The sequence below is a fragment of the Emys orbicularis genome, chromosome 6 (genome assembly GCF_028017835.1).
Source record: "Emys orbicularis isolate rEmyOrb1 chromosome 6, rEmyOrb1.hap1, whole genome shotgun sequence".
NCBI lineage: Eukaryota > Metazoa > Chordata > Testudines > Emydidae > Emys > Emys orbicularis.
Genome location: NC_088688.1, coordinates 69646541 through 69657218, shown reverse-complemented (window position 1 = coordinate 69657218; position 10678 = coordinate 69646541). Strand labels below are relative to the sequence as shown.

General features: G+C 46.3%; 1 protein-coding gene across 3 annotated transcripts in view; it reads right to left on the bottom strand.

Annotated features, from left to right (window-relative positions):
• Nucleotides 1–9327, bottom strand: part of SLC25A46 (solute carrier family 25 member 46) — a 43113-nt gene extending 33786 nt beyond the window's left edge. The window contains exons 1-3 of one of the 3 annotated variants that reach the window (XM_065406396.1): nt 9080–9312; nt 7491–7519; nt 1759–1801 (exon numbers count right to left, since the gene is read on the bottom strand). In XM_065406396.1, the coding sequence (XP_065262468.1) occupies nt 1759–1801; nt 7491–7519; nt 9080–9312 (305 nt within the window). Of the gene's footprint in view, nt 1–1758; nt 1802–7306; nt 7330–7490; nt 7520–9050 lie in introns of all 3 variants that reach the window. The other 2 variants (XM_065406397.1, XM_065406395.1) reach the window with 2 other exon arrangements.
• Between the last annotated feature and the right edge of the window lie 1351 nt (nt 9328–10678).

Here is a 10678-nt window from a genome sequence, read left to right as displayed (position 1 = left end):
TTAATGCTCACACCCTCCCCCTGTGAATATGAGGAAATAAGCAGAGGCACAAAGTGAGTCACCCATGACCGCAGAGCTGGTTGGTGGCAGAACCAGAATTTAAAGCTCCCAACTCCCAGTTTTACAGTCATTCCTCTACACCACAGAGCCTCTCAAAGAAAGGCCTTCTTCTATAAGTCTACTAGGCCCCTACAGTATATTAACAGAGGTTGATATGTATGAAGGTGTTCAATAGTTGACCCAAAAACCTCATTCACCAGGCACCTTGAAAAATCTATTGCATTTGACATGGACTTGGAGAGACATCGCAATATGTGTTCTGAGAACAGAATTAATCAGTATATTAAGGTCCACCATTTTCTCAACAAAAACAATATATAATTCCATACATAAGGATAGTAGCTTTGGATAGTTTTGCCACCCTAATATTACTGCTCTGGCATGCTTTGACATTGTGCTTGGTGATATTTGCGCCTGCTTAGGGAGGATTAATACTACCTGAAAATATTCATTTGAGTGACCAATGCACAAGCACTCTTCCCAGAAGCATTTCAGAATTCTCAGACGTCTCTCCATATTTAACTGCAGATTCTCAGCGACACCCCTCCCTTCTACACAGGAGTCAACACTGTCTTGATTTTAGAATCATCTCCTCTAGATTCCTTGCTCTGATTACCCCACAATAAAATTTGAAGATGTTTCTACAAAATATAGGTGAGTGGGAAATTACATCTTTAACTATAACTAGTCAGTCACCAGGTACATATATCTCTTGGGCTATTTTTCTCTCCAGTTAATCTATGCAGCATGAATTTTAAACTGAGCAAGACTCAGCCTTTTGTTTTGTTTGAACAGGATCCCAAGTTGCCAAACAGCACAGGCATGCTGATGTTCTTCAGGGGTTCCTTGTACTGAAAGCAGACATCAGCAGAAGAATATCTATGTTTTCATACTTTGCTCATTACCATACTATCTGATAGCCTTAAGATATATAGGTCTCTAACTCATTGGGGCCCAATATGAAAATCTCTGCAGTTCATGGGATCCATGCTAATAGCTGCAAGCATCCTTTGCCATTACATTTGAAGATAAGGGCCAGAGGCTATGAGCTGGAGAGAAGACTGCTGAAAAAGCTAATACTGTAGTTATAATGTTCATTTCTTGATTGGTTTCATTCAGTGCCAACAGCAGTAAAGACAACCCCACTAAACCTAATGGCTCCATGTGCATTCATTCTTGTAAATCATCCTTTATTTAGACTCAGTCAAAATGTAAGAAATACAGCACACACTATCTAGTTTACAGTATATATTATTCTTCTGTCATTATCTAATCAATATTTTAAGTACTGTTTCTGAGGTTTAAAATTCAAGAACACTATGCCAATGCAATTTCAGCTAGTTCCACTCACTCTACCATCACCATTGCTTTCTAAAGTGCAAATAAATAAGAGTATTTTTTGTTGATGTTTGCTTCATGAAAAACATTCTATAGCAATTTATATGCCCCAAGGTTTCCAAAATTCCTGCCCTATATAGATTTTTGAATCAAACCCATCACTGTAGTAACTGAAAGAGCTGCAGTACCTTAGAGCTTGAGAAAGAAGGTAAGAGAAAACAATTAACTTTGTGCTAGATTTTTAAACCCAGTTAATTAAAGCCATATTGTAATTTGAACTCAGGGAGCATGACAGACTACAAAATGTAAAAGCCATAATTATCAGTGAAAAATATGTTTTACACAGAACAAAATTCTTACCTGGCAAGGCCAATACCAAAGCCTGCAAATCTATTCAACTGCTCTGAAAGAAAACACAACAGAAGATTATGTAGCACTGATATTTACTGCAGAACAGTGAGGAAAGAAATAACTGTAATACAGAGTACCAAAGCAACCAATTTTATAGCTTGCTCATTTCAACAAATTCTAAGCATTGCACCACAGTGTACAAAGTATAATACTTTTGGGATAGTTTTGCCAACTCAGCAAAAGTAAAATATAATTGTCTACCAAAGACTACTTGCATGTGAAGTGCTTGGTTTATAAAAATTTGTTGGAGCTCAAATACAAGTAACTTATTTGCCTTAAACTATCTACATGAGGAAAAGAGGGACTGGATGCCTAATGGAACTGGGAACAAGTTGACTGACATCTGGGAAAACAAATTGACCCAAATCTATAATGACCAAAACATGTTCAACAGCATGTGTAACATGAATATGGTCTCAGTCCAGTTCTTAATGGACAAATGTCAGTACCATAATGCCATTTAACTGGCATTACAGAATCAAAAGGCACAGAGAGTGAACCTTTTACTTCTAGAAATCCCCACCACATCAATGTTGGGGCATATTGGTAAAAAGGCATCATAGGGAAGCTTGCATCACTGCTACCAAGCCATACTTAAAGCTTGTCTCCACTTACTGGGGGATCGATGTGCAGCGATCGATCAACTGGGGATCGAGTTTGTGGGTCTAGTGAAGACCCACTAAATCAATTGCCAATCGCTCTCCCGGCGAATCCAGTACTCCCCACCGAAACGAGAAGCATAAGGTAAATCGACAGGAGAGTTTCTCCCGTCGACCCAGGGCGGTGTAGACACCACAAAAGGTCAACCTAAACCACGTCGACTTCAGCTATGTTATTCATGTAGCTGGAGTTGCGTAACTTAGGTCGACTGAGCCCCGTAGTGTAGACCTGCCCTTGGTCTGCTAAGGCTTTGTGTCTAGTACTGTCAAATGGGAACTTTTTCCTAACACTAAATTCACTTTAAACCTTATGATAGCAGGACACACAAATGTTAATATTGTTAAATGCACAACAAAAAATTTACATGACTTTCTTCAGAAAGAGGGGAGATTGAAATTCTGGACAAGTGTTTTGAATATTTTCAAGTATTTATCTGGTGACTGAAAATACAGAACTAATTGATTATAATGATTCCCTGGAATAGCAAGCTGCTTAGGTTGTTTTGATCAATAGCCTCCCAATTAAGACTTACAACTATGGAGTGACTACTTCCAGTCCTAAGGTTTATTTGGTTTTCATTATAAGCCTGATTTTGATCCTCATTTTCTCAAAATTGAAAATCTTTTCCATCTGAACTTTTGTACATGTGCTCTGTAGCCAGCAAAGAATTTATATGGGAAGTTTCAGGTCAGATAAGGAGTTTATGAAACAGAATTTGAAAAGTTAAACAACATGCCTAGCTGTATTTCCGAAAGCTTGGTCTAAAAACCTTCAAATTTGTTTTATAAAATAACCCCCGAAGAGATCAAATCATAGGACTTTTTTTGATAAAGCTGAGTGCAAAATTTTTGAGATCGTAACCACAGATTTTTCAATGATACATCCAATCCAAGAAGACTTCATGAGTTTTGCCAAAAGCCCAGTGGAGATTAAGTTTCCTTCAGCCCAAATTTTCAAACCTGGATGCCTAAAGTTAGGCTCCTAAATCTATATTTAAGTTCCTAGATAAAAGTAGCCTGATTTTCAAAGGCGCTGAGTGCCTACAGTTCTGAATGAAGTCAACTTGCAGACATTCAACACTGTTGAAAATCAGGCACTTTTATACAGGAGCTTAGAAATGGATTTAGAAGCCTAACTTTAGGCATGTAGATTTGAAAAGCTCAATTCACTGACCTCTTTCCACCCGTAGATACTGTCACAATGTTAACCAACCATTAGTCTTTCTTCCCCTACAGGGAGTCTTCCAAACAAGAGTCAGATTCCTCTGCCTGTTGTGTGCCATGATCCCCAGCTGCCAATTGCTCTCAGCCAAGCAATCAACAGTCAGAACACAAAAAGATTTGTTACTCATTGCAGTAAGCACTTTCTCTCTGCCCCTACAACTTACAAGGCAGAGATAAGAACTTTTGCTCTTTGCCCTACAGATACTTATTCTTTGCTTCAGTGGCTCTTCCAGTAGAGCTATCAAGACAGATATGTCAGGGCTCCTCCCCACAGTATCTCAGCCAAGAGCTTTCCACCCCAATCCTCTATGGAGAGATTGGAGTCCTTAGCTTGCCAGGTGAGATGAATGTCTCCTACAAGCACTCTTGGATCCTTAGGAGACTCCAGTGAATGAACTTGCACATACCGCCCATCGAGCAGAAACAGCTCTCTCCAACTGTGTGTCAGAGTCCAAGACACTGAACCTTCTGTCATAAACAGCCATGTTTCAGCAGGCCCCCTCAGAAGGCACATGCTATGCTTCTCCTCCAGCAGTAGCACATTCACACCTTCCTCATCCCACACCACTGAATTATTTTTCAAAGTCTTATCAAAAAGTGAAAGGTACCAAAAGATTGGAGAAAAGCAGTAGTAGGAAATAAGGCAAAGAGTGATTCTGCTGTCTCACAAGTCTAACTTTTACCCCTACTAAAACAATGGAACATTTGAAGAAAAAATCCAAACCTTTGGAGGGTAATAGAACCATTAGCATACGCTGCATTATTACTGAAATGATGACATTTCCAGTAGAATGCATCATGTGTTAAGCACTGCACAAGTAGGAGTTCAGTGAGTTTCCAATGAGATACAGAAGCAAACAATGGTCAATGCAATTTTTAACTGCTTATGCCAAGATATATCATGAAGTGACAGTCGCTTGATAAAGAGCTTTGCTACAACCGCATCAGAAACACATTGCTCAGTTTTAGGCACCATATTACCAGAAAGATATTTGCAAACCAGAAATAATTCAGGAAAGGGGGGGAAAAAAAAAAAGATGATCAAACATTGAAGGACAGATTAAGGCCTGACCCTGCAAATTGCTGCTCCCAGGCAGAACGCTACTGACTTCAGTCGAGTTCTGCGTGGGCACATAATGAACTGCAGAATTGAGACCTACGAGTCACTTAGCTATAAAATGGCAAAGTGGGGGACTTAAAAATACAAGTCTACACAAATATTTTAATACACACACTGGTATTAGAAAATAATTGTTTAGAAATGCATAGAACAACAACTAGAAGTAATGAGATGAAACTGAAGACAGTTCAGGCTAAATATTCAATTCAAATAACTATTTTAATTGAAATTTGAAACACTAATTTCCATTAATATTAGGCTTTTTTGACTTTGTAATACACAAACTAATAGTGCATGAACTACAATGTCCTTTTAATAAAAATATGGAAAGGAAAAGAAGTAAAAGTTAGGATTATTATCTTGCATTTCAACAATTTGCTGTTCACAACATTCCTTTTCACATTTTAGACATATCTCCATTTCAGGAAGATAGAAAATGATAATCCAATTGCAATGACTTCTGTTCCCTTGTGCCAACACCGCCAAGGAACCATTGGAATAGATGCATACATCATATTGTCACTACTCCCAGCTCCTTCAAGAGGAAAAGACTGACAAAACAAGAGGATGTACATTTAAAGGTGACCTATAAATGACAAATTTGTGTTTGTCCCCTTTTTACTTCTTTATGATGCACAAAGAAAGCCTGAAAGTTTTTGTATTTTTGTTTTTAAAAGTTTGTCTCTTGAATTTTGCAGCAAGAAAACTACTATGTTGGCGTGAAACACCAGGAAAGTGAAACCTGATTAACTGACTTAAGATTTTGTTCATGCTCTTTAAAAACTGTTGCAAGGCCCATCTATTGTCTCAGATTTTTTATTGCAATTACAGAAGGTGGGGTATTTATGTTAATTTTGATGCTACTAGTTATATGGATGGCTGAATTTGCATGTATAAATGTATTGCATTATAAAAGGCACATGGAGCGTACAACTGGCACTTTTTACTAACAATGTATTGTGTGTGTCTATTATGTGCTTAGCACACACTTTTGGGCACTGTATAAATAATAGCTATTTAACTTAAACATACAATCAGAAAAAAACTTCCTTTGTTAAAGATTCAACACCACCATCTCTTCAAGCTCCCAAACAACATCTATGGGTACCACAAGACATCCAGGAAAATAGGGAATGTGAGATAAAACAAAACAAAAACTTTTCAGGTCTTCTTTATACATCAAAACAAAAAACGCACAAATCCACTTTGCTTTCTTATCTTCTTTTAATAAATGAACCTTTCTCTTATCTTACGTTTTGATGTCAAAATACAAGAGTGAACAACTAGTTTGTATGGATTTGAGGCAAAACTGGGTTTAAGATATGTAACGTCTCCTAAAAGAGTACACTTTGTCTAGGCATTTACTGTATATAGTACCTAACACTGTGGTATCATGAGCAGAAGATAACTACGGTACTTTATGTGCATGTCTGATGTTACAAAATACTTCAGACATTCAGTAAGAGTTTTAGAATCAGAGTAGAAAATAAACAAAAAATATTTACATAATCTGATTATATGCAATGTGAACAGAAAAAAATGAACTGAAAAAGCTTGAAAAAAATATTTTCACATCTCATCTGAAAGTGTACATGATTCAATGAGATGGCACAATTGAGCAAAGTTGATTTTAAGAGGAGGGAACTCAAGTGTAAAAAACAAACACTAATTGTGGTTAGACCATGTAGGATGCCAGACAGGTAGCTAATACTAGGTAACCAAAGAAAAGAGTAGGTTAATTAGATAGCCTAGCATAGCCAAGGAGGCGTATAAAAAACAAGAACAGTTTTGAATTAAATTCTAAAGTAAATCTAGAAGGGGAGGCAGTAGAGTCCCAGAATAAGAGGGAAGTTGGCATGCTTCTCAATTTGCTTCGCAGTCTTAGGCTTGGTCTACACTACCAACTTATGTCGGTATAACTACATCGCGCCAGGGTGTGGAAAATCCACACCTCTGAGCGATGTAGTTATACTGACCTAACCCCTGGTGTAGATAGTGCTATGTCCATGGGAGAGTTTCTTCCGTTGACATAGCTACTGCCTCTTGGGGAGGTGGAGTACCTACACCAGGAGTCTCAAACATGCGGCCCACACACGCCCCCCCCGGCCTACCTCCAGGCCAGGGGTGGGCAAACTACACCCGCAGGATTGCCCTCCTCGAGCCCCGTGCCGCTCCCTGAAGCGGCTGGCATGACGTCCCTGCGGCCGGGGGGGTGGGAGGGTGGAGAGCAGAGGGCTCCGTGTGTTGCCCTGGTTTCCAGGCACCGCCCCCTCCTCCCCCCCGCAGCTCCCATTGGCCAGGAATGGGGAACCACGGCCAATGGGAGCTTCGGGGGAGGTACCTGGAGGAGGGGCAAGCAGCGTGCGGAGCCCTGCGTCCCCCCTCCCCCAGGGGCTGCAGGGATGTGGTTCCAGCTGCTTCGCAGAGTAGAGTGGAGTGGGGCTGGGGTGAGAGCAGGCAGGCAGCCTGCCCTGGCCCCGGTGTGCGCCTCTGCCCCCCCCCCCCCCCCCGGAGCTGCTTTAGGTAAGCGGCTCCGGGCCAGAGCCCGAAGCCTCCTGCACCCCACGCCCCAACTCCCTGCCCTGAGCCCCCTGCCTGCACCCCAACTCCCTTCCCTGAGCCCCCTGCTGCATCTCACACCCCTCCTGCACCACAACCCCCTGCCCTGAACCCCCTGCCTGCACCCCAACCCCCTACCCTGAGCCCCCTGCCTGCTGCACCCCAATTCCCTGCCCTGAGCCCCCTGCTGCACCCTGACCACCTGCCGCACCCCTCACTCCTCCTGCACCCCAACTCCCTGCCCTGAGCCCCCGCCGCACCCTGCACCCCGACCCCCTGCCACACCCCTCACCCCTCCTGAACCCCACACCCTGAGCCCTCTGTCGCACCCTGCCCTGAGCCCTCTGTCGCACCCTGCACACCTCCTGCAGTCCCTGCCCTGAGCCCCCTGCCTCACCCTGCACCTCAACTCCCTGCCCTGAGCCCCCACCACACCCCTCCTGCACCCTCTGGGGGCAGGGAGGGACAGAGTTGGGGTGGGGACTTTGGGGACGGGGTTGGAATGGGGCCAGGGAAGGGGTGGGAAGAGGCGGGGCAGGGAAGGGGCCTCATGGAAGGGGTGGAGTGGGGGCAGGGCCGGGGGCAGCGAGGGGTGTGTGTGTCAGTGATGCGGCCCTCGGGCCAATGAACTAGTCCTCATGGTGGCCCCTCCTGGTCATTTGAGTTTGAGACCCCTGACCTACACTGATGAGAGAACCTCTCCTGTCAAGTGTATGTAGCATCTTCACTAAGCACTAGAGCAGGGCTGCTGCAGCACTGCAAGTGGACACAAACCCTTGGTGTTTGTAAAGCCACAATCCTTTTCTATTCTGAATTGCTCCTCAAAACTTATTTCTGCTGTGTCACCATTTAGCGAGTTAATTCACCAGTCCAATGTAGTTATTTAATGGAACCATCCAAACACCTGCACTGAGTAACCCTGAAATCATATTTCTGTAACCCTTGTCTCATCTGCCTTCCCCCTTATCTCCCAGCTGCTGTGCTCCATGTCAGATTAGACCAGTGGTTCTCAAACTGGGGGTCATGGCCCCAAAGTGGGTCTGGGGTCACCAGGACTAGTTTAGACTTGCTGGGGCCCGGAGCCAAAGCTCGAGGGTTTCAGCCCTGGGTGGTGGGGCTCAGGTTATAGGCCCCCGCCTGGGGCTGAAGCCCTTGGGCTTCAGCTTTGCCCCCTTCCCCTCATCCAGAGCTGTGGGGCTCAGGCTTTGATCCCCCAGGGTCATGTAGAAATGTTTGTTGTCACAAAGGGGTCATGGTGCAATGAAGTTTGAGAACCCTTGGATTAGACCATAAACTCTTTGGGGCAGGGACTCATTTATACTATGTGACACTGATACCTTTGGGTGCTGATCCTGTAACATTATAACAGGAGGTGGGATGTGGGGAATCCCCTGCCTCCTAGGACAAGGGGCAGGTGGATTATTTTGTAACCATTTTCCTTTACTTGGGACTGTTGCTAAAAGACACACAAAAAGAATCAGGGAGACACCCTAATAAAGGTCCATTTCTACCTCTATTGTTCCTATGCTCCCTTCCGGCACCCCTCGCCCTGAGCTGCCCCCTACCTAAGCCCAGCACCCTCCCCTCTCCCCGTGCCCCCCGCCAGCGCCGCCCCGCCATCTCATCAGCCCCTAGCCCAGCTGCGCCGTCTCACCCCGCCCCGGCCGGGCTCCCCTTACCGGAGCTGGTGCCGGCGCCCGCAGGGTACGGCTCGTCGTTCAGGCCGACTCCCCCGAGGGGGGTTCCGGCCGGGCCGGCCCCGTACTGCGGGGTCCTCTCCCCCCAGTGCAGGTTGCGGCTGCCCGGGATGTCGGGGGGGCTGGAGACCCAGTGGCTCAGGTCCGAGGAGGAGCTGTAGGGCTTGGCCCCGGGGCCCGGCTCCTCCCGGCCGCCCCCCCTGTAGCCCAACCCATCGAAGCCCTCAGGGCGCCGCGGCTGCATCGGGGAGCGCGACAGGGACGCGGGCGCCTGCAAACTGCCGCGAACAACAGCGATACAGGAACCCGGTGCTGCCGCCGCTCAGCATCTACTTCCGGGTCGGAACCGGAATCCGACGCCCTGAAGCCAGGCAGCAGCCACTGGGAGTCACATGATCATGGAGAAAGCAACAGAGGGTCCTGTGGCACCTTTAAGACTAACAGAAGTATTGGGAGCATAAGCTTTCGTGGGTAAGAACCTCACTTCTTCAGATGCACTTGCATCTTACCCACGAAAGCTTATGCTCCCAATACTTCTGTTAGTCTTAAAGGTGCCACAGGACCCTCTGTTGCTTTTTACAGATTCAGACTAACACGGCTACCCCTCTGATACATGATCATGGAGCTGGGTGCTGCGCTCTGATAGGCCACTAGGCATCTCCGACCCGGCCGCCCGCAGCTCTGGTGTCCTACCGGCCTCGTCGGGCTGGGGGTGTCAGGGCCGGCTTTAGGAAGTGCGGGGCCCCGGCAGGGATGACTAACAAAAAAAAAAGTTTAAAAAAGCCTTTCATTTCTTCCATGTATTATTTACTTTCCATAACTATATAAATAATAAAAGTATATATTATGTACATTGCGTTATATATGCTGTTGATCGGTTATTAATGAGCTCCGTTTCACATGTGTGGGTCCCCGCTACTCCCTGGGGATGTGCTAGGGTGACCAGATGTCCCGATTTTATAGGGACAGTCCCGATTTTTGGGTCTTTTTCTTATATAGGATCCTATTACCCCCCACCCCCGTCCCGATTTTTCACACTTGCTGTCTGGTCACCCTAGGTGTGCACATGTGTGGGTCCCAGCTGCTCCCTGCCCCCCTCATTGAAGCAGGTGTGCAGGTTTACTGCCCTGGAAACTGCAGGGCATCAGTGGACATGGGGCTGGCTGGAGGCAGGGTAGGGGCTGACTGGAGGTAGGGTCTGGCTGCAGGCAGGGCAAGGGGTGCGGGGCTGGCTGGAGATGGGTGTGTGGGGCGGGCTGGCTTCAGGCAGGGGGGTGCAGCAGGTGTTGGCTGGAGACAGGCTAGGGGGTGTGGGGCTGGCTGCAGGCAGGGCAGGGGGTGCAGGGCAGGGGGGGCAGGGCTGGTGCGGGCAGGGGTGTGTGTGGGGCTGGCTGGCTTCGGGCAGGGCCATAGGGGGGTGCGGCAGGGGCTGGCTGCAGGCAGGGCAGGGGGTGCAGTAGAGGCAGCTGGAGCCCTGGCCCTTTAAATAGCCCCCAGAGCCTCCCGCTATCCCAGGGCTCTGGGGGCTATTTAAAGGGCCTGGGGCTCCCCTGCTTCTACCGCCCCAGCCCTTTAAATAGCTGAGGGAGCCCTGGGGAAGCGGCGGGGCT